The sequence below is a fragment of the Jaculus jaculus genome, chromosome 7 (assembly GCF_020740685.1).
Source record: "Jaculus jaculus isolate mJacJac1 chromosome 7, mJacJac1.mat.Y.cur, whole genome shotgun sequence".
Lineage (NCBI taxonomy): Eukaryota > Metazoa > Chordata > Mammalia > Rodentia > Dipodidae > Jaculus > Jaculus jaculus.
Genome location: NC_059108.1, coordinates 65,671,467 through 65,695,846, shown reverse-complemented (window position 1 = coordinate 65,695,846; position 24,380 = coordinate 65,671,467). Strand labels below are relative to the sequence as shown.

At 44.0% G+C, this 24,380-nt stretch overlaps 1 protein-coding gene and 1 pseudogene across 3 annotated transcripts in view; one reads left to right on the top strand and one right to left on the bottom strand.

The window, feature by feature from the left end:
• Rragd (Ras related GTP binding D) overlaps window positions 1–12,797 on the bottom strand; it is an 82,996-nt gene extending 70,199 nt beyond the window's left edge. For 2 of the 3 annotated variants that reach the window (XM_004663661.2, XM_045155510.1), the window contains exon 1: window positions 12,466–12,796. In XM_004663661.2, the coding sequence (XP_004663718.1) occupies window positions 12,466–12,604 (139 nt within the window). In that variant the 5' untranslated portion in view covers window positions 12,605–12,796. Of the gene's footprint in view, window positions 1–12,465 lie in introns of all 3 variants that reach the window. The other variant, XM_045155509.1, reaches the window with a different exon arrangement.
• LOC101594197 lies at window positions 4,220–5,828 on the top strand (annotated as a pseudogene).
• Window positions 12,798–24,380: the final 11,583 nt, after the last annotated feature.

The following is a 24,380-nucleotide window of genomic DNA, read 5'->3' as shown; positions in this document are numbered from 1 at the left end:
CTGTATAATATACATTGTTTTTAGCAGTATATGGAACATTCTCTAAAATAGATCATATATTAGGACAGAAAGCAAATCTTAAATCCAGGAAAATTCAAATAATTCCTTGTACTCTATCTGATCACAATGGGATTAAACTACAAATCAACAGCAACAAAGATTATAGAACAGATACAAAGTCATAGAAACTAAACAGTATAGAATGATAAGTGAGTCACTGAAAAAAATCAAGAATGAGGGCTGGAGAGATGGCTTAGTGGTTAAGTGCTTGCTTCTGAAGCCTAAGGACCCCGGTTCGAGGCTCCATCCCCCAGTACCCATATAAGCCAGATGCACAAGGTAGTGCATGCATCTTGAGCTCGTTTGCAGTGGCTAGAAGCCTGATGTATCCATTCTCTCTCTCTCTCTTTCTCTGCCAATCTCAAATAAATTAATAAAAATAAACAACAAAAAGGTTTTAAAAATCAAGGACAAAAAATTTCACAGAATCAAATGATAATGAAAGTACAATATACAAAAACCTATGAAATATAATGAAGACAGTACTAAGGAGGGAAAATTATAGTTTAAAAAAAACATTTATTTTTATTTATTAGAGAAAGGGTGAGGATGGGCATGCCAAGGCCTCTGGCCGCTGCAAATGAACTCCAGATGCATGTGCCACCTTATGCATCTGGCTTATGTGGGACCTGGAGAATCATAACTTAGATCCTTAGGCTTCACACTCAAGCACCTTCACTGCTAAGCCATCTCTCTAGCCCAAAACTTATAATTTTAATTTAGGATATAGAGAAGTTAGAGTTGGGCATGGTGGTTCTTGCCTTTAGCCCAAGCACCTGGAAGGCCAAGATAGATCGTCATGAGTTTGAGGCCACCCTGAGACTACATAGTGAATTTCATGTAAGCTTAGGCTAGAGCAAGACCCTACCTCAAAAACAAAACAAAACAAAAGGGCTGGAGAGATTGCTTAGTGGTTAAGACATTTGCCTGTGAAGCCTACTTCAAAAAAAGCTGGGGGGGGGACCCTGAAATCATTATCAGAAAATGGTTAGAGCTAATAAATGCTTTCAGCAAATAACTCACACACAGAAATCAGCAGCCTTCATATATACCAACCACAAAGGTGATAGTGATGAAATCAGGGAAACACTCCCATTTCCAATTACCTCAAAAATATAAAATACTTTGGAATAAACCTAACCAGTGAAGTGAAGGAGCTCTACAATGAAAATTTTAAAACACTTGAGAGAAATTGAAGACACTAGAAAATGGAAAGATATCCCATGGTCATGGAGGGGAAAAATCAATATTGTGAAAATGCGCATCTTTCAAAAAGCAAGCTAAGTCAGGTATGGTGGCACATGCCCTTAATCCCAGCACTTGGGAAGTGTTGGGAGCTGCAGCTGCTTTTTGACCATGGGAACTTAAGTTGTTTTTGGATCTCCGGGCACAGAGGCCTTATCGTACGGCCTTGGCAAACAGTCTTCAGACACAGAGGCATCTGTGGAGCAGACTTTAGGCACATAAGCACTGTCTAGAAAGTTTTATTTTCTGTATATAAGCTTGTGCTTGCCTGAATACATATGAGATCTTGATCAGAATATAGACTTGGTCTCCTCCTTTGTGTCTCTTGTCTCCCATCCAGGTTAATTTCCCCTTGGGTCCTTGTTTAACTCTCTACTGGCCATGGCAGGGAAGCAGAGGTAGGAGGATCACCATGAATTCAAGGCCACCTGAGTCTTCACAGTGAATTCTAGTCAGCCTGGGCTACAGTGAGACCCTACCTGGAAAAACAAACAAAACAAAAAAATAGCAATCTACTCGGATTGGGGATTTAGCTCTACCAACTGAATGTTATCCCCATCAAAATTCCAATCGTATTCTTCACCAAAATAGAAAAAAAAAAAAATCCTGAAATTCATTTGGAAGCATAAAAAAAAAATCTCAAAGAGCCAAAGCAATTCTGAGCAATAAAAATAAAGTTGGTGGTATTGTAACAGGGAGATTTGGGATTCTGGGGTGCTTCCTGGAGCCCCAAGCCCAGAGTTCATATCTGCAAATAACCAAAGAATTGGCAATACCAAATTCAAGAAAATGATTTTTTAAATACCACATCTTATTCAGATCTTATAAAGATATGGGGAAGGGAGAAAACTGGGGGTGGGGGTGGGGGTGGGGTAAAGAAGGGAAGATAAAGTGAGAAGAAGGGAGACCATGGGGCCCAGGAGTCCATATAAGTGAATATGGATCTTGGGAGGGGGGAGAAAAAAACATGACAAGGGATTTTTTCAAATGTGTGCTTCACCAGACGTGGTAGCTCACAGCTTTAATCCCAGAAATAAGAGGGTCACAGTGAGTTCAAGGCCACCCTGAGACTACATAGTGAATTCCAGGTCAGCCAGAGCTGGAGTGAGACCCTACCTCAAAAAACCAAAAACAAATAAACAAAAAAGTGCGCTTTCAAAAGGATTAAAAGTAAAGACAAACTGGGTGTCATTGGCTCACTCTTTTAATCCTACCACTCAGGAGGCAGAAGTAGGAGGATCGCAGTGAGTTTGCGGCTAGCCTGAGACTACATAGTGATTCCAGGTCAGCCTGGGACAAAAGGAGACCCAATCTTGAAAGAAAAATGTGAAGATAGTAATAAAAGATAAAAGTGTAGCATAGCAGTCAAGGCACTTGCCTGGGAAGTCTAAGGACCCAGGTTCAATTCTCCAGTACCCATGTAAGGCAGATGCTCATGGTGGCACATGCATCTGGAGTTCATTTGCAGTGACTAGAGGCCCTGGCATGCCCATTCTCTTCCTCTGTCTCTCTCTCTCATGTGTGTGTTCTCTCTGTAATAAATAATATACAAATATTTAAAAACAAAACAAAAGAGTCTCTTCCCACCCCAGGATGTCTGCCAAGTTGGGAGAGAGACCTTAAACTGTCCAAGGACCCAAGAATGTTGTCACAGTTCTGGGGAGACAGGGAAAGAGAGAGAAAATGGAGGCTTCTCTCCATGAATCCAGGAGGATATACTTTAGAATTTGTGCTACCACACCGAGACACACCTACACCAGGTGTCCCAGATAATTGGTCTGGGCTTAGAAGAGAAATCCACCCACACCTGGGGAGGATGCAAGCTCAAGAGAGAGAGAGGGAGATCTAATTGGATGAGCTGGGCAAGCACTGAATTCTGAGACAAGCAGGGCAAGCTGAGATAGGCGAGGTTGTGATGTAAGATCATCCTAAGGGCTGCCCTGGTCCTGTCTAGTTAAAGTAACTGCCTAGGGGATACAGAGATGGTTTAGGACTTAGCGGTTAAGGTGCTTGCCTGCAAAGGCCAAGGACTCAAGTTCAATTCCCAGAACCCAAATAAGCCAGATGTACATGGTGGTGCATGAGTCTGGAGTTCATTTGCAGTGGCTGGAGGCCCTGGCACACTCTAAGTGCTACCAATAAATTCAGTAAGCTCCAAAAAAAAAAAAAAAAAAAAAGCAAAAAACCAAATAAATAAATAAAAGGCTATAAATCCAGGCATGCTAGTGCAAACCTTTAATCTCAGCACTTGGGAAGCAGAGGTAGGAAGACTGCTATGAGTTCCAGGCTAGCCTGAGATTACAGAGTAAATTCCAGGTCAGCCTGGGCTAAAGCAAGACACTACCTTGAAAAATAAAAAAAGAAAAAATTTTAAAAAAGGCTGGGGGCCAGATTTAGAAGATAGAAAAGAGATGAGGGAAGGAAGAGAGGCGAGGGCATAAAGGAAAGGTATAGTACAAACACACCATATTCTCTTATTTCTTTTTTCCCCAGCTGGAACCTAGCCTAGGCAGCCAGAGTCTTCTATGGAATGTGACTAAAGACAGAGACTCACTGATTTTTATGTTAAGTTAGAATGTTTTTGCTGTTAGTATTTTATGAGTTCAAGAAAGCCTTTAGGAGGTGAGAATGCTTGTTTTAGCAAAAGGATAATTCTGCTTCTATTTGCAATATTATCTGTAATTTCTTTAAATCTCTGGAAGTAGGTTTACCAATGAAGCTAAATTCAGTAAATTCAGAGTATAAGTAACAACTAATAAAATATGCAAAAATCATGAAGAGGGGCATCTGGCCCTGCCCAGTGTCGCCCACGTGCTGCGAAGCGGCCGGCAGGTCGGCTGGGCTGGGCTGGACCTGCTACGAGGAGATGCCAAGCGTCCTGGGGCCACCCCAGCCTAGAGGGGTCACAGACACCATGAACGATGTGGCCATTGTGAAGAAGGGCTGGCTGCACAAACGAGGGGAATACATCAAAACCTGGCGGCCATACGACTTCCTCCTCAAAATGATGGCGCGTGGGCTGGAGAGATGGCTTAGTGGTTAAGCACTTGCCTGTGAAGCGTAAGGACCCCAGTTCGAGGCTTGGTTCCCCAGGTGCCACGTTAGCCAGATGCACAAGGGGGCACATGCGTCTGGAGTTCGTTTGCAGTGGCTGGAGGCCCTGGCGCTCCCATTCTCTCTCTCTCTTTGCCTCTTTCTGTTTGTCACTTTCAAATAAACAAACAAACAAAACAAAATTTTTAAATATGATGGCGTCCTTAATTGGCTACAAAGAGTGGCCTTGGGATGTGGAGCAGCGCAAGTGCCCCTCCACAACTTCTCAGTGGCACAACAGACAGTGGCCCAAAACCAACACCTTCATCGTCCACTGCCTGTAGTCGAGCAGGTCCTGGAGCGCACCTGCGCACATGGAGACCCTGAGGAGCGGGAGGAGCGGGCCACTGCCATCCCGGCTGTGGCTGGTGGGCTGCAGAGGCAGGAGAAAGAGACGATGGACTTCCGACCTAGTTCACCTGGTCCTGACAACTCAGGGGCTGAGGAGATAGAGGTGTCCTTGGCCAAGCCCAAGCACCGAGTGCCCATGAAAGAGCTTGAGTACCTGAAGCTGCTGGGCAAAGGCACCTTTGGGAAGGTTACCTTGGCGAAGGAGAAGGCCTCCGGCCGCCAAAGGATGAGGTGGCCCACACTCTCACTGAGAATTGTGTCGTGCAGAACTCCAGGCCCCCCTCTCTCATGGCCCTGGAGAATTCCTTCCAGACCCACGACCGCCTCTGCTTTGTCATGGAGTATGCCAATGGGGTGAGCTCTTCTTCCACTTGTCCCATGAGCGTGTGTTCTCTGAGGACCGGGCCGCTTTCATGGTGCCGAGATCATGTCGGCCCTGGACTACCTGCACTCAGAGAAGAATGGTGAACCGGGACCTCAAGTTGGAGAACCTCATGCTGGACAAAGATGGACACATCAAGATCTCAGACTTCTGGCTGTGCAAGGAGGCCGTCCAAGATGGCGCCGCCATGAAGCCCTTCTGCAGAACTCCTGAGTACCTGGCTCCTGAGCTGCGGGAGGACGACGGCTACGCCGTGCAGTGCACAGGTGGGCTGGGCGTGGTCGTGTACGAGATGATGCGTGGCCGCCCGCCCTTCTACCACGACGAGAAATTGTTTGAGCTTATCCCCGTGGAAGAGATCCGCTTCCCACGCACACTTGGCCCCGAGGCCCCCTTGCTCTCCCCGCTGCTCAAGATGGACCCTAAGCAGAGGCTTGGCAGGGGCTCTGAGGACGCCAAGGAGATCATGCAGCACCTCTTTGCCAGTATTGTGTGGCAAGATGTGTTTGAGAAGCTCAACCCGCCCTTCAAGCCCCAGGTCACCTCTGAGACTGGCACCAGGTATTTTGATGATGAGTTCACAGTCCAGATGGTCACTATCACACCACCTGACCAAGATGTCAACATGGAGTGTGCAGACAGTGAGTGGAGGCCGCACCTTCCCCAGTTCTCTTACTCAGCCAGTGGCACAGCTTGAGATAGATCCAGCAGCAGCCGCCGCCACAGCCACCGGTGCTTCTCCATATTGCTGTGTCCAGAAGCCCTTCATGGACCACCTCTGTCTGTGGTTTAATTTCATGGCTGACCTGGGGAGCATGTTTCCACTGTAGGCAAGAAGAAAATTACCCTGCGATTTTTCTTAATTTATTTCATCCAATTTGTTCTCCAGACATGGCCTCAGTGCTCAGAACAACTAGATTCAAGTAGGAAGACATTAAGGACTTATGCATCCATGTGCAGTGTGGAGCTCGTGGGCCTATGTGGGCCCTGTAACTGCTCCCACTGGCCCATCTACCTGATGTGACTTCTGTCTCTAGGGTCTAGCACCAAAATTCAGCCGGGGGACACCAGGAACACCCTTATTGTATGCTGGCTGGCCCTCTCCCTCAGGTAAGGCACACAGTAGTCCTCAACTGTGCCTCTGAGGGTGCTCAGGAGCCACCCAACCCCAGCAAGAAGACCTGGGGTGAGTGGGCCAGGGTTCACCCAGGGGAACAAGATTTAGGTTTGGTGTTTATTGTGTTGTTCAAAGGCATTTCAGGGGACTTTAATCTTAGTGACAGGAAACACAGCCCTCAGTGGTGTCGATTCACTGAGGTAGCAGCCTCTGATTTCTTGTCTTCACTTGTCCTTTTAGATGCTTTATTTCTTTGGCTGTCACCCAGTCCTGCCTTCCTCCTGGCTGGATGCTGCGACTGCTGCTGCAACAAGCCATTTTTTACAACATTCAAGTTTAGCATTTTTACTATGATAAATTGTCCCTCCAAATTCCTCAATAAAAATTGCTTTTCAAAAAAAAAAAAATCATGAAGAGGGCTAAGGAGATAGTCCTGTGGTTAGGGGTGCTTAGTTGCAAAACCTGCCAGCTGATGTTTACTTCCCCAGTATATATGTAAAGCCACATATGCATGTGATATTCAGTTGCAATGGCAAGAAACCCTGGTGCATGCACTTCCTTTTTCTCTCTCCCCTCACAAATAAATAAAATTATGGGTTTTTTTTTATCATAAAGCTTCTCTGTCCATTTGATTAACCACTTAGTAAGGAGAATTAAATGAAAGTAGGATAAGTATTTTCATAAACATGGATGTATATGTGAAAAGAAAATCCTTATAAAATCCTCTTAAATCATACTAGAAGACAAGCCAGCACGATCCTTCCTCAATAAAGGGGGAGGGGGGGCTTTGCAGTTAAGGCACTTGCCTGCAAAGCCAAAGGACCCAAGTTCAATTCCCCAGGATCCACATAAGCCAGATGCACAAAGTAGTCCATGTGTCTGGAGTTCTTTTGCAGTGGCTGGAGGCCCTGGTGCACCCAATCTCTCTCTGTCTCTTTCTCTCTCAAATAAATAAATGAAAATAAAAATAAAAATAAATTTTAAAAAGAGGGCTTGGGGAGATGTTTCAGGAGTTAAAGGTACTTGATTGTAAAGTATGAAAGCCCAGGTTGAATTCCTCAGCACTCAGGTAAAGCCAGATGAAAAAACTGGCAAAGCATCTGATGTTCATTTGCAGTGGCAAGAGATGCTCTGCCACTATCCCCCCCCCCACTCTCCATCAAAAAGGCATGCAAATAAAAAAATAAAAAGAAATCCCAGCACTCGGGAGGCAGAGGTAGGAGGATTGCCATGAGTTCAAGGCCACCCTGAGATGACAGAGTTAATTCCAGGTCAGCCTGGACCAGAGTGAGACCCTACCTCGAAAAACCAAAAATAAATAAATAAATAAATAAAAGAAAAAGAAAAAGAAAAAGAAAGAAAGAGGGGCTGGGCATGGTGGCAAACACCTTTAATCCCAACACTTGGGAGGCAGAGGCAGGAAGACTGCTTTGAGTTCAACGCCAGCCTGAGACTGCATAGAGAATTCTGGGTCAGCTTGGCCTAGAACCAGACACTATCTCAAAAAAAAAAAAAATGGAGAGATTCTTAGAAGTTAATGTACTTGCCAGGGAAGCCCAAGGACCCAGGTTCAGTTCCCCTGGCACCCACATTAGCCAGATGCACAAGATGGGGCATGCATCTAACAAACCCATTCTCTCCCTCTCTTCCTCTCTCTGTCTCTATCTGCCTTTCCCCCACCCTCTCTCAAATAAGTAAATAAATAAATAAAATTTAAAAAAATAAAAAAGAAAGAAATGCTTCACAAATTTGTATGGCATGCTTGCACATAGGCCATGCTATATCTCTGCATCATGTATTCCCATGTAACTATATATGCTGCTAAAGCAAGCACCAGTAAACATCCTTTTAAATTATTATTATTATTATTATTGTTATTATTATTATTATTATTATTATTTAAGTAGGGGCTTGCTGTAGCACAGGTTGCCCTGGACTTTACTATGTAGTCTCAGGGTAGCCTTGAACTCTCCCACCTCTGCCTCTTGAGTGTGGTACCAAAGGCATGCACCACCATGCCTGGCTCATTTTTATTTATTCTGTGGTTTTCTCTAATTCAGCTCTTCTACCTTTGTATTTCTAAGGCCATTAGGGAAGTCAAGCGATTAGCTGAGGCCAGGGCTATATAACCCAACTCTGTTAGGACAAGACAGAATTTCAAAGAACAGGGCTTACATTTCCTCACATTTGACCTAATTCTAGCTCACAGCTTATGATGTAGCTTCAGAAAAAGTCCCCAGCCATCTCTGAGCAATAGTTTCACTATCAGAACATGTATCTCTGCTTACCCACAGGGAATAATGAAAATATAAATTTACTCATAATTTTTGAATTACTTTAAAAAAGGGCTAGGGATGTGGACTTGGCTAGCAAGTATGAGTCCCTGAATGCAATCACCAGCACTGGAAAAGAATAAAGGAAAAAAAGAAATCTTTTAGGGAGAAAAAAAACCAAAAATCTGACACTAATGGTTTTTGTTGGTTTTTTCTAGGTAGGGTTTCACTCTAGTCCAGGCTGACCTGCAATTCTCTATGTACCTTGCTTTTTAGGACAGTGAAACTAGATCTTTAGCTCCTCCTCAACAAAGGCTACTATGAAAGCAAAGGCCAGATGGAAATGGACTGTGGTGAGCAGCTCTTGGACAAGTTTCCCCTAAAAGTTGGGAAGGACTGGGAGCTTTGTTACTATACTAAGGTAGCAGGTCAATCTCACAAAATTTAGGAAGGAATGGAATTGGGGATAGGACTTTAGAGAAAACAATTAAATACAATAGAGAGGGGATTTGGTGATGATTTATTTATTTATTTATTTTTTCTTTTGGATTTTTCAAGGTAGGTTATCATTCTAGCCCAGACTGATCTGACATTTACATTATGTAGTCTCAGGTTAGCCTCGAACTCACAGAGATCCTCCTACCTCTGCCTCCCAAGTACTGGGATTAATGGCGTGTCCCACCATACCTGGCTTTTAAATATATATATGTTAAATTTATTTGCAAGCAGGGAAAGAGAAAGAGAGAGAAGAGAGACAGATGGGGAGAGAGAGAGAGACTGGGTGTGCCAGGGCCTCCAGCTGCTACAAGCAAACTCCAGATGCATGTGCCACTTTGTGCATCTGGCTTTACATGGGTCCTGGGAATCAAACCCATTAAGCTTTGCAGGCAACTGCCTTAACTGTTGATCAACCTCTCCAGTTCTGGAGATGAACATTTTTTAAGAAAATTTTATATTTTTATTTATTTTCTTGTGAGGAGAGAGAGACAGAGAAAGAGAAACAGAGAGAGGTGGGAGGAGTGCTAGTATGGGCTAGCCAGGACCTTCTTGCTGTTGCAAATGAACTCCAGACACATAGGCCACTTGTGTACCTGGCTTTACTGGCTTTATCTAAGAATTGAGGAGTAGAACATGGGCTGGCAAATTTGCAAGCAATCACCTTTAGCAGCTGAGCCATCTCCCCAGCCCATGAAGATGATCGTTTAATACCTTTCCTTGTTATTACAGTTTTTTTTTTAACACAGTAAATCAAAAAATATTTAAAATCTATGTGTCAAAAATAATCATTATGGCATAATTATGGAGTCGTTTTTTTGTTTGTTTGTTTTTCCAGGCAGAGTCTCATTCTAGCCCAGGCTTACCTGGAACTCACTTTGTAGCCCCAAGTTGGCCTCACAGTAGTCCTCCAACCTCAGCCTCCAGAGTGCTTAGCTCAGTTGTGGAATTTTTTGTGTTTTGTGTTTTTGGTAGGGTGCTGAGAATTGAAATGAAGGTCAGAGCATACCACTAAGCCACACCTCCAGCTCAGTACAATTATTTTTAAAGTTTAATCATTGCTTCATCCCGGGAGGTTTTTGGGGGGTAAGTTAGCAGTATTTGAAGGTGCAACTATGATTAACTACAATGAAGGAAAGATTGAAAAGTATCCAAATCTGTCCTGAACAGAACTAAGGTACTTGAGCACACTCCTGCTATTCATGAGTACAACGTAGAGTGAGAGCCAGAGGATTTGTGCAATTTAAGTATCACCTCAGGGGTACTACCTCTTCAAATTTTGCTCAACATGGTAAAACACATAAGGTTAAAATAAAATCAGAAGCTCCTTCATACAGCTTACAGATTAAGTGAAGTAGAAATTGCGTTCTCCACCTTCAGTCCACATTCCTTTGCTATGCTAGTCAGACCTGCATCCACTCCCAGGATACCACCTGCCATAGCAGAGTGTAGAATTTCTGAGGAAAAATCTCAGCTCAGCTCCCCATTAAGCACAGTCACTAAACCTCAGCTGTTAGTAAAGGGAAAGGGGGAAAGAGTTCACTAGAGACAAGTTTGCTCATGGTTTAAAATTCAGTCTATCCATCTTTCTTCGGTATAAATAAGTCCTTGTTTTTCACATCCCATCTCTTAAATTTGCCAGTAGATAAGTGCAAGTTTTACTGAAAATAAAACAGAATTACAATGCAACACACCATCAGCCTTCTGAAAGACATAGGAAATCCTAATCCATGTCCTCCAGGTCCCAACCCCAGGCCCTTGGGACTGTGTCAGATGACCTAACAGTTGTCAGGAATCATCTTTGCTGGAACAGCTATCTGTAGAGCAAGGAGGCCTAAACCTCCAGACTGAAGCCAGGAAATCTTGGAAAGAACACAGGCTAAAAGATAAGTCAGTCTTAAAAGATAAAGCAGAGTCTTGGAAAAAGCAGCAGACCACCTGTGCACAAACAGACCAGGAGGACTGAAGCCAAGCTTCATAAAGTTGCCAGAGAAAATATATTAATGTGTTGCTCTTCTCACCATATAAGTGCCCTTTTATAGGAAGACTCCAGCCTGAATCCAGGAACTCAAGTGGGAGGGTCATATTACAAAAGCCATCAAAACATCACTTATAGGCAGGTTTCCCTTGAGACTAACAACAGAGAGGAGCCTGCCAAGCCTGGGTTCTAGGGGAACTCTACCCTCAGGCAACCCTTTACTTTTCAAGTTCCCAAATCAAAACTTTAAGCGCCCCTTAAAGAGTAGAAAAACAAACAGGCCCCATGTGTTCTCCAGAACCTCTTTGACCCCCAGAACAATATCAAAATTGCTGGCTTTTCTTCTGGCATAAGGGTCTTTCTTTTCTTTGAATACCTTGCAAATGCATCCGCATTCGGCCTTCCTTTGGAAGAAGCGAACAAGTACAGTTTACTCAGCAACTTAATTATGAAAAATGTGGCCCAGTGCTTCACTGTAGGACCAACTGCAGGGAAGAGGCATACAACGCACCCACCAGGTTAAGCAAATGGAGAATTAGCATAAATCCTCCCGAGAGAGAAGCTTGAGAAAGGGGTGACTAGGACAGCTTTCTCATCTGCTAAGCGGTTCAGGGTTTAGTTAACTTTGTTCCCTTTCTGATTTAGTGAAAGTAGTTCCTACCAGATGTAGAATCAAAACTGTCCCTGGAGAAAAGCTGTGTAGAGAGAACTTAAAGTAAACCCAGTTTAGTCTCAGTAAAGGTTCCTAAAATCTCAAGTCACAGAGGTACTTTTATTCTCTACAATTTCTTCATTGTTAAACATTACAGTTAGTCCTTCTCTAGGATGTCAGCAAGCTTCGTAGATAATTTTAACAGCCACATCCTGCTGACCTTTCTAAGTGACCTTACAATAAGAGATCTTTTATTTGCTTTTGAGGGGGGAAATATTCTGGAAGGCTATACACCTGTCAGCTTCTTTATTTAGATCTCGGGAATAAAATGCAAGCAGCCTCCATAGACTTGGAGGATTGTTAAAACTCGCTCCTTGAACAATAGTTTATTTCAGTGCCAAAGAATATCGCAGCCCGCGTCTACTCCCCGGAAGGCACTGCCACGCCCGATGGTCACGCGAAGCTTGTATTTGCCACGAGGGGGAAAACTCGCCGTCACTCCGCGACTCCCACGCCTCCTTCGGCGCGCTTCGAGCCCCCCAGCGGCCCTCTGGGCCTGCACGCCGGCCCTAGGCCCCGTCCCGAGGTAACACGGGGCAAGAATGACACCCGCAGGTGTCGACGACCCGCCGGTCACGCTGCCGCCAGCAGCCTTTTTTTAGCCACGACATCTGAGACCGGCTGAAAGCCTCGGCCTACGGCAGCCGTCCTGGGCGCGCGAGGGTGGGAAGCCGGGGCTGCGGACACCCCAGGGCGCGCTCTGGCTGGTTTCTCCGCCGCCCGAGGCCCCTGGCGCCCCCCGCCCGGCCCTGGGCTCACCTCCCCCCTCCGTGCCGCTGTCCTGGTCGGTGTCGGAAGAGACGGGCCCATCACCGTACTCCGCGAACCCCCCCAGCTCGTCCTCCTCGCCGTCGTCCTCCTCCTCCTGCGGCTGCGGCTTGCCCAGCACCTGGCTCATAGCGCCCACCAGCTCGCCAGCCCAAGGTCTGGGGCGCTGGGCGTGGCCAAGACTCCTCGCCAGCGGCCCGCCACCAATTTCTGACTTGGTGTCTGGAGCCTGGAGCCTGGAGCCGGCGGAGGCCAGGACCGCGCGGGGTCACCCTAGTCCGAGGCACCCAGGTCCCGGCCGGGCTGCTGCGCACCCCGAACCCTCCCCTGACCGCCTGCTCGCTCGCCCGAGCGGAGCAGTTCCTTCCCGAAGAGGGAGAGGGAGCAACTGCGTGACCCAGGTCACCTGACACACTGTCACACTCATGCACGCACCGCGAGCGAGGGCGCGCACTCGCCCACAGAGGCGCAGCCTGGCGGGGCGCAGGGCCGAGCCCATACACACACTGGTGAGGGCGCAGCGCCGCGCGTGGCTCCTCCGCCTGCCCAGGTACCCCGGCTCCATTATGGGAAACCCGAGTGCACCCGCCCGGCTACACACCCGAAGTCCAGTGCGCAGTTCCTGCACGAGGTCTCCCTGACTTGTAGGCAGTCTTCTGCTTCAGTCCTAGGCCAGCGTCCCCGCCCCAGGCGAGCTGCCCAGCCCTCCACTGCTGCTCAGACCCCTACCTCAGAATAGCATGATGGGATAACGCGCCCCCAGGGCAAAGAACCGGGAGAAATGCACAGCAGCGGTGCAATCTCTATAGCACTTGTCTCATAATGTGCCTTTAGGATGCTTCCCACAAAGAATATTAAAAATGAGGGCTATACATAATGTTTCCGAAGAAATCACATGCCTCCTGGCTGGCTCAACTAAATAATTTCTTAGAGGTCTTCATGTGTTTAACACGTTCAGGGGCTTTTCATGACCGATTTGTCCTACCTTTTTCCCACATAATTAAATGTTTCTAGTCTTTTGTGGGAAATAGAAGTTGTGGGAAATAGAAGGGGTGCAATGCTCAAATTGAAACAGCAGCAATGTGGGAGTGGGGAACTTTCCTCTTTCAAAAGTTTTTCACCACAGAATATATTGTACCCATCCTTTTTGAGTACAGCAAAAAAGTTTTTTTAAAAAAAGTCACGTGGACGAACTTCCTTCAGTTAAGCACAGTAAGAAAAAAACTGGCTAGCCAGCAAGGAGCAAGGTGATCCAGATCCTGCAGGTGCAAACAGCTCAGCAAGTGGTGTAACCGAGGACAAAAAGGAGACCAGAAGCTCAGGCTTCAGACCCTAGAGAGCTGCTTCAGTAGGGAACTTTTATTGAGCATAGGATCAAAGTAAAGTAGGGATGTTATGGGCAGGAAGAACATCTCTCAGGCTTCCAAACTACCACTCATCCTAGATTTTCTAGTAGTTGTGTAGAGACATCTTAGGTGGGTGGCCACTTAACAGTAAAGGCCCCATATCTTTTTGTTGTTGTTGTTGTTTTGTTTATCAAGGTAGGGTCCACTCTGGCTCAGGCTGACCTGGAATTCAATGTGTAGTCTCAGGGTGGCCTCAAACTCACTGCAATCCTCCTACTTCTGCCTCCTGAGTGCTGGGATTAAAGGCAAGCACCAGCACTATGATTTGGTATGACTAGGTAGTCAAAATCCTTCTCAGGAGGAAACTGATGCATACACAACGATTTGAACTGAAAGCCTTTAAGTCAAAGGATAATTTATACAAGTGTGGCTGTTTTGGAAGTTAACACAAAGATTACCATCCCTAAATACACAGGAGAAAGAGAAGGGAGCTAAATTTTTCAAGACCTAAAAAAAGGGGGAGTCTTATACAAGATGGTAGTTTGAGTCAGATGTCCCCCCAAATCTCAGGTGTTTTGCATGTTTGGTCCCCAGCTAGTGGCAACTTGAGAGGTTGAGGCTTGTTAGAGGAGGTGTGTCACTGGGGCCATATCTTGAGGTGTATTAGTCCCCAGCTTGCAATTTTCCACCTGCTGTGACAGGAGGTCTACCATCCCTTCCCTGCCATCATGAGGCTTCCACTTGAGACTGAATTCAAAATACAACTCTTTCCTCACATCAGGTGTTTTTGGTTGTCTTTTTCTTCTTCTTCTTCTTCTTCTTTTTTAATCTCAACAACATGAAGGTAACTACAACATTTCCCATTAGGTAGCACCTCTGCCTTCAAACAAACAGCAGTGGGAAGTGTAAAGGAAAAGGTTTTAGGGGTGAGTTTGAAAGGAAGAAGCAGGTAGACATTTCTGGCATGGAATAAGGTTTTATTTCCAGGAGGCAGACAGACACATCACATGGCAGCAAGCTTGCGACTGGAAACATGAAGTCCCTGGTAGCTTTTCATAAAGGGGTTTTATGTCAAAAGGTTGGGTCTGTTGGACAAAAGAGAGGAAGAAGGATTAGCACATGATGGAAGCAAACATCTTTCTTCTGATATAGCCAGCCTGGTACCTGGCTCCCCTGGGGTCATACGTCAACAGGCTGTTTTCTTTTGAGATAACAGGGAGGCAGTTTTGTGATCTCCGGACAGACACAGACTCCTTGGCATCCAGCAATAGTATGCTGAACTCCTGAAAGCCTCAATAAAGAGATTTGCTAACTTCTTCAGGAAGGACTACCCTGACCTCTCCTCTTTCCTTCCACTTTCTAGAAATTCCCTTCCATTGATCCAATACAACTGGAAATCGTGGGGCAAGGTAGACTGGAACCTAGTGGTGGGGCAGAGGAAGCAATGAGTGGGTCCCAGTATGGAGGGGAGCAGGGCACATAACCAGTTGCAAGCAGTTTCTACTTACTCTCACCAGAGTAAGGTACCTTTCTAAATCTCATCAGTGGAACACCATTGTCCTAAAGAGTTAGTAGGAAGCCGGGCGTGGTAGTGCACTTCTTTAATCCCAGCACTTGGGAGGCAGAGGTAGGAGGATCACCATGAATTACAGGCCACCCTGAGACTACATAGTAAATTCCAGGTCAGCCTGAACTAGAGTGAAACCTTGAAACCCTACCTCTAAAACCAAACACAAAACAAAACAAACAAAAAACGAGTTAGTAGGAAAGCCAGACATGGTGGCACATGCCTTTAATCACAGCACTTGAAAGCCAGAAGCAGAAGGATCACTGTGAGTTTGAGACCAACCTGGGACTACCAAGTGAGTTCCAGGTCAGCCTGGGTTACAATGAAATCCTACCTGGAAAAGAACGAAAACAAAACAAACAATTAGTAAAAAGACTAAATAAGAAAAAAGAAAAATTCTCAGGTGTGTATCTAGTAGAAAACAGTTATATTAAAAGAACCTTGCATTATGGTGTAAAAATCCCCAACAGACCAGGATGACCTTCAAGGCTAAACCAGGGAACAGACATAACCCCCATCAAGTTTCAAGTTACCCACAGGAGAAATGAGGAGAACAGAGATAAATTTCCACCTGCCTGCAAGTTACTGATATTGATACAAGAGTTATAAGAAATTTATGATCCTTTGTGGGAAAACTGTGCAGCTGCTTGCTTAATGCCAAATACACTTCTGTAGTTCTTGCTTGCTTGTTTTTCTGCTATAGCTAAAAAGTATAAAAAAAAAAAAAAACCCTCCACATGCCTAAGCCTGGGGCTGGCACCATTACAAAGAGAACTGGGTGTCAGCCCACTAGCATGAATAAATCTCCTCTGTCCGAATGGCTCTGAGTCTCAATCAGTGCAGGAATTCCCAAAACATTTCTGAAGGCTCTAGTGAAATCACCACTGGACCCCTTGTTGAGTCGAAGGGGCTGCTGCTCCCTGGATCCACTGCCCACTGTGGACCTGGGAACTGAGAAGCGCACACAGGAACTGAGAAGAGCACACTACTGATGTGACTCCCAGGTCTCCTTGTAGGAGGCCAGAAGAAGGACTATGAGGCCATGGGCTGCAGTGCCTGAATGACAGAGTGAGATGATGAAGAATCAGAGTTGCCAGCTCAGATAGGAAAATCTAGGATAATCAGTAAGGAGCTGGCTCAGTGTGATCCTCTCAGGAGAAGTTCCAAACTTCAAGATGATTCAGAAGTGTCCGCCCTTCTTCCTTCAGGACCGAAGTTGTTCTGGTCCCAGTAACTAATTAGATCAGGATTATTAATGGGACTAAATAGGAAAATTATTTAAACTCTTAAGTGACTGAATGTGAATATGAGAATGCAAGTGGTGGCTCCATGAACCTGAGGCTACGGAGTCCAATTGGGACCCAACCTGCGGTTCCATTGAGGTCATTTCTCCTAAACAGGCACTCATCTGTAACAGGGAACTTTGATCAGGCATGGGGTTTATATGCATGGCCCTAAGGTAAGACCACCTAGGCTGCCACGAGGTGGACAACCAGGCAGGCATCTCACAGAGGAAGAATCTCCAGACCCTCAACCCCTCCCTTTGCACACAAAACACACACCCTAGGTACATATAAATTAATATGGGTTCCTTCCAGTTGAAGCACCTGACTGGGAGTTGGTGCTCCAGACTGTGTTAGGAAATATTAAGGCAGGATATTCTGGAGATTATGGCATCAAATTAAAGCCGTCAAAACTGAAGACCTTCTGTGAAGTTGACTGGCCATCCTTTGGTGTGGAATGGTTGCCTGAAGGCACTCTCAAACTGGCTGCTATCTGCAGAATGACAGAAGTCTGTACTGGGGACCCCAGCATCCTGACCAGTTCCCATACATCAATTACTGGTATGTGCTGGCTTTATGCCCACCTGACTGGCTCTGGTTCTATACACCAAGGAAATCAGCCACCATGCTGGCTGCACAAACAGCCAAAAAAAAGAGAACATCCTAGTCCATCAGGCCCCTGAACAGAACACTGAGCCCCGCCTCCATATGTCCCACACATGAACCCACTGCCCTCTGCAGTGGATCAGAAACCAGGGGTGCCATTGCCTGCCCTTTATCAGGCTCTGCTGCAGGAAGAGAGCCAAAGCCTTCCACTGCCATTAACACCTCAGGCCATATGACAACTAGGAAAGAGCCTGTACTCCTGTGTCCATTGCAAATAAATTCCAAGCCCATCCCTTCCCAGGGCAGATGGAACTTATGGGATGGGCCAATGCACTAAATATACCACTCTTTCATCACCAGCAACCTCCTGAGTTGGCATAACCATACTCCACCATACTCAGAGCAACCCCATGCCATGACAGACCTCCTGACCACTATCATGCACAGTCACCAGCCAACTTGGGATGATTGCTGTCAGTTGCTGTCCACTCTGTTCACCTCTGATGACAGGCAGCACATTTGCCAAGTTGCCAGAGGTGGGTTGATTACCCAGGCCCACTTAGATGCCATGAATCCTGAGCAATTTGTGAACACTGCCAGTCCAGATGAGTGCATGAACTGGGACCCCCAATGCCCAAGAAGGGATGGAATCCCTTGTTCGGATGAGACAAGCAATCATAAGAGCCTGAATGTGTACCCAGGGAATCACCAATCTGACCAAAGTGAGTGAGGGGACTCAGAAGCCGGACAAGTCACCCAGCCAATTCTATGAGAAACTTTATAATGCATACCAACACTTCAGTTTATTTGGCCCTGAGGCCCAGGAGCACAAATCCATGATGAACACAAGCCTTTGTCTAGCAGTCAGCTTCAGGTGTGTGCAGGAAATTACAAAAGCTAAAAGGTTTTCCTGGAATGAATATCAATCAAGTCATACATATTATGGCCAAGGTGATGGCTAACCAAAAGGAAACAACAGAGAAAAGGAGAAATATGGGGGCAGGGGGCGGGAGGCCAAAATCATGGTACTGGCCTTCAGTGACCAAAGGGCTGCTCAGAGACCGAAGCTGCCATCTGCTGGTAAGGGGAGCTGTCACATCCCATTAAAAAATGACCAATGTACTTATTGAAAGAAGCAAGGTTGGACTTCTGGTTAAGATGGCAGCATAGGAACCACGCCAAGCAGCCTAGGGGAGAAAAAGAAAACAAACAAACAACAACAAAAAAAAAACAGCAACAACAACAAAAAACAAAAACCAGCAAAATACACACTTTTACTAAAACGTGAGCTGTATGAGAAATTAAAATGGCAGCAGAGAAGCAGGAGAGATCCAGAGCATCCAGAGCCCAAACAGGCAGGCAGAAGTGGCTCCAGCAGCAGCGGCTCCAGCAGTGGCCAGGCTCTGCTTGAGCGGCAGGAAAAGCCAGATGAGAGGATTTTCCACTCACACCAGAGCTCTTTGCAGACTCAAGAAACGTGAAGGGAGAACAGCAGTGAACAAGGTAGGTGCAGATCTTGAGGCAGAGGATCATGTGGACCAGCTGGAGAACTAGAGCCACCATCCACAGCCTCCCCTCCCCCACCACCAGTGCCCAGCTCTGGCAAACAGAGCAGTGGGCCAGCGACCCAGCCAGCCTACTTGAACCCACAGTGCACCAAAGAGGGACCCAAGCAGGAGCACAGCATAACTGAGACCAAAATCATCCCAAAAGGTAACTGGGATTACACCAGGTCAGTACCTGCCTAATAAACCTGGTATACAGCCCTGAACTAGAAGTGCTAATTGCACCTTCCATATCAGGATAAATTATTTGTTAAATCTGATAGATGGTCAGATGTGCCATTCTTAAATAAGCTATACTTTGGGTTTGTTATTTGTTGCTTCTTGATTTATAGTCGCTTTGTTTCCTCTTCTGTTATACATTAGGGAAGGGTCTCACTTGGTCACAAGCTGACTTGGAACCCTCAACAGACTAGAAATCTTAACCTCCTTGTTGATAGAGGATCTGGTTGTCATAATACCTACTCTTGCATAAATACTCTGTGCTGTTTTTCATTGAATGTGTAAATTGTTTAGTTAAATTTTAGAATCTATCTATATTTTGTTCCACTAAGCCTACTTGAATACTCCCATGGCAGGCAAACCCAACACCTAGGTTCACTTTTGTAGATATATAAGAGTCTTAAGAGCCACACCTAGCACCTTAAGCTAGTATCCTGAAGATCTATAACATCAGATTGATTGATACATCTAATAATACCCAGCTAACTAGAAAATCCAAGCATTAAATTAATTCAAGATGCAAAAATATATGCATAATAACATAAGAAACACCAAAATCAAGACAATATAAATCACCAAAAAGTATAAATCCATCAGAAATGACCTCTAGTGAGACTGACTTAGAGGAAATGCCTGAGAAAGATTTCAAAAGAATGATTATAAATACACTCAAAGAAATCAAAGAGAAAATCAAAAGAATCAAAGAAGACACAGGAAACCAATTTAATGAAATAAGGAGGCCAATACAAGACATGAATAAGGAAGTGGAAATAATAAAGAAAAGCCAGTCAGAAATACTAGCAATGAAAAACAGTCAAATAATAATAATAATAATAATAATAATAAAACTGTAGAAAATCTCACCAGTAGAATGGATTGAGGAGAGAATAGAATATCTAAACTAGAAGACCAGGTGGCAGATCTAATACAGTAGACAAAGGCAAACTAATAGGCTCTTCGTATGAATGGGAATTTCAAGATGTTCAGGGCACTATAAAAAGATCAAACACGGGCTGGAGCAATGGCTTAGTGGTTAAGCGCTTGCCTGTGAAGCCTAAGGACCCCGGTTCGAGGCTTGGTTCCCCAGGTCCCATGTTAGCCAGATGCACAAGGGGACGCACGTGTCTGGAGTTTGTTTGCAGTGGCTGGAAGCCCTGGCAGGCCCATTCTTTCCCTCTCCCTCTATCTGTCTTTCTCTCTGGTCTGTCGCTCTCAAATAAATAAATAAAAAATGAAAAAAAAAAAAAAAGATCAAACACAAGAATTCAAGGTATAGTAGAAGGAGAAGAATTTTACTCCAAAAGCATAGTAGGTGTTTTCAACAAAATCATAGAAAAAAACTTCCCCCAAATTGGGAAAGAGATGCCAATAAAGATACAGGAAGCCTTTAGAACACCAAACAGACAAACCTGGAAAGAATCTCTCCTCACCATATTATAATTAAACTACCAAACACACAAAACAAAGGAAATATATTGAAAGCAGTTAGAGAGGAAAACTCAAGTCACATATAAAGGCAATCCAATCAGGAGCACAGTAGACTACTCAACACAAACTTTAAAAGCCAGAAGGGCTTGGAATGATGTATTCTTATTTCTGAAAAATAGCAACTGTCAACCAATGTTATTTTATCCTGCAAGGCTATCCATTCAAATAGACAGAAAAATAAGGACGTTCCACAATGAAAGTTCATACACTCAAATGATAGTGATAACACAACATACCAAAACTTTTGGGATACAATGAAGGCAGTCCTGAGAGGAAAATTTGTAGCTTTAAGTACCTATGTTAATAAATTAGAAAGGTTTCAAGTGAACAACTTAATGTGTCACATTAAGGCCTTGAAAAAAGAAGAACAAGGAAAACCAAAAATCAGTAGATGGGAAAAAATAATAACGATTAGGGCAGAAATTAATGAAATAGAAACAAACCAAAACATAATACAAAGAGTCATTGAAATAAAGAGTTGGAAGGATGCTTAACAGATAAGGCACTTGCCTTTAAAAGCCAAAGGATGCAGGTTTGATTCCCTCAGGACTCACATAAGCCAGAAGCACAGGTGGCACATAGCACATGCATTTGGAGTTTGTTGGTAGTGGCTGGAGAACATTGTGTGCCCCCCCCCCAGTAAATAAATAAAAGTTTAAAAATTATTTTAAAGTTGGTTGGATACACAAGAGTGATAAACCCTTAGCAAATATGACCAAAAGAAAGATAGAAGAGACACAAATTAATCAAATTGGAGGTGAAAAAGGCACCATTATAACAGATACCAAAGAAATTCAGAAAACCATAAGGCATACTTTTTTTTTTTAATTTTTGTTTGTTTGTTTATTTTTGCTTATTTATTTGAGAGCAACAGAGAGAGAGAGAAGGAGGCAGATAGAGAGATAGAGAATGGGCACACCAGGGCCTCCAGCTACTGCAAATGAACTCCAGATGCATGCTCCCCCTTGTGCATCTGGCTTATGTGGGTCCTGGTAAATCAAGCCTCGAACTGGGGTCCTTAGGCTTCACAGGCCAGCGCTTAACCACTAAGCCATCTCTCCAGCCCCAAGGACATACTTTAAGAACCTATACCCAAATAAGTTTGAAAATATGAAAGAAGTAGATGATTTTCTTTATTTATATGACCTACCAAATTAAATCAAGATGAGATAAATTACTTAAATAGACCTATAACAAGTTCAGAGATCAGAGTAGTTATTAAAAATCTCTGAACTAAAAAAAGTCCAGGCCCAGATGGATTCACTGTTGAATTTTCAGACTACCATGGAAGAACTAACACCAATGCTTCTCAAACTACCACATTCTGCCCCTGGCCCCCCAAAACTGACAACCATCCATGATGTAAAATGCAATGCATTCATCTAACTTTAAAAGTCCCCATAGTTTTTACTAATTACAATGATGTTCATACATCCCCATAATCCAAGGTCTTCCAACTGAGCCATAGTGCCAAAAATTAGCCTCAAAAAACCCCATAATGGCACAGAATAAACACTGACACTGCAAAAGATGGCGTTGGGCATAGCAAAGAAATACAAGATTTAAAACAACCACAGCAAACATCAAATTCCCTAGCTCCAAGTCCAACAACTCTAGAGAACATGAGGTTTATTTTGGCTTACAGGCTCAAAGGGAAGCTATGATGGCAGGGGAAAATGATGGCATGAGCAGAGGATGAACATTATCCCTGGCCCACATAAGGTGGACAACAGGAACAAGAGAGTGTGCTAAACACTGGCATGGGGAAACTGGCTATAACACCCAGAAGCCCACCCCCAACAATACACTGCCTCCTGGAGGTGTTAATTCCCAAATCTCCATCAGCTGGGAACCTAGCATTCAGAACACCTAAGTTTATGGAGGACACCTGAAATCAAACCACTACAAATCTGGTACAGCCATTGTGTAAATCAGTGTGGAAGCTTTTGAGACAGCTAAAAATGGATTTATCATATGAACCAGCTATAAGCTATACCACTCCTAGGCATAGATCCTAAGGATTTTTCTCACTGCCTTAGAGATACTTGCACATCCATGTTTATTGCTGCTGTATTAACAATAGCTAGGAAATGGAACCAGCTTAGATGACCCTCAACCAATAACTAAATAATGAAGATGTGGTACATTTATATAATAGTGTTCTAGTCAGCAGTAAAGAAAAATGAAATTGGACGATAATGAGAACACAGCATACCAAAATCTCTGGGACACAATGAAGAGGTAAATTTATAGCTATAAGTGCCTATATTAAGAAATTAGAAAGGTCGCAAGTAAACAACCTAATGCTTCATCTTAAAGCCTTGAAAAAAGAACAAGGCAAACCAAAAATCAGTAGATGGGAAGAAATAATAAAGATTATGGCAGAAATTAATGAAATAGAAACAAAAATAAATCCAAAAAATTAATGAAACAAAGAGTTGGTTCTTTGAAAGGATAAACAAGATTGATAAACCCTTAGCAAATATGACCAAAAGAGAGAAGAGACACAAATTAATAAAATTAGAGATGAAAAAGGTAATATCACAACAGATTTCAGAGAAATTCAAAAAATCATAGGGACATACTATAAAAGCATATACTCCACAAAGTATGAAAATCTGAAAGAAATGGATGATTTCCTTGATTTATATGGCCTACCTAAATTAAATCAAGATGAGATTAATCACTTAAATAGACCTATAACAAGCATGGAGATCCAAACAGTTATCAATAATCTCCCAACTAAAAAAATCCCAGGTGGATTCACTGCTGAATTTTACCAGACCTTCAAGGAAGAGCTAACACTATTGCTTCTTAAGCTTTTCTAGGAAATAGAAAAAGAAGGAATTCTATCAAATTCCTTCTATGAAGCCAGCATCACCCTGATACCAAAATCAGGCAAAGATAGAACAAAAAAAGTAAATTACAGACCAGTCTCCCTCATGAACATAGATGCAAAAATTCTCAACAAAATATTGGCAAACAGAATACAAGAATATATCAGAAATTATCATTCACCCTGACCAAGTAGGCTTTATCCCAGAGATTCAGGGATGGTTCAATATTTGCAAATCTATAAATGTAATACATTATATAGAAATGAAATTGGCAGGGAAATGGATGGATCTTGGTTACTTAGTGAGGTAACCCAGGACCATAAAGCCAAGCACCTCATGTTCTCTCATATGTGGATCCTAGCTACAAATGTTTGGACTTGTATGTGAGGCAAGTAAGCTAGAAAGGGCTTATAAGGGAGGGAGGAGAGGGGGTGCCTTATGTGGTTGATATGTAAGTAGATGAACAGATTACTGGGGGTGAAGGACCTAAGTGAGGTCAAGGGAAGATATTGAGTAAAGGAAGGGTAGAGGGAAGGGTTAATCAAAATGTAAGAGTGTACAAGGCTGGGGAGATTGATTAGCGGTTAAGCCCCTTGCCTGCAAAGCCAAAGGACCTAGGTTTGATTCCTCGGGACACATGTAAGCCAGATGCACAAAGTGGTGCATGCATCTGGAGTTTGTTTGCAGTAGCTAGAGGCCCTAGTGCATCCATTCTCTCTATCTCTCTCTCTCTCTGCTTCTATTCTCTCTCTCTCAAATAAATAAATAAATAAATAAATAAATAAATAAGTAAATAAATAAATAAATATTTTTTCAAATCTAAGAGGGTATGAATAAGCTATATAGAAACCTACTGTTATAGACAACAGTATACCCAGAAGTGATAGATTCTTACTAGAAAAATTTCAGTGCTTGGGATGGGATACCTTCTGTCTTTATTGGGGGCAGGGCCTGACTGGCCCCAGGCTGACTTGGAACCCATTTCAGACTAGAAA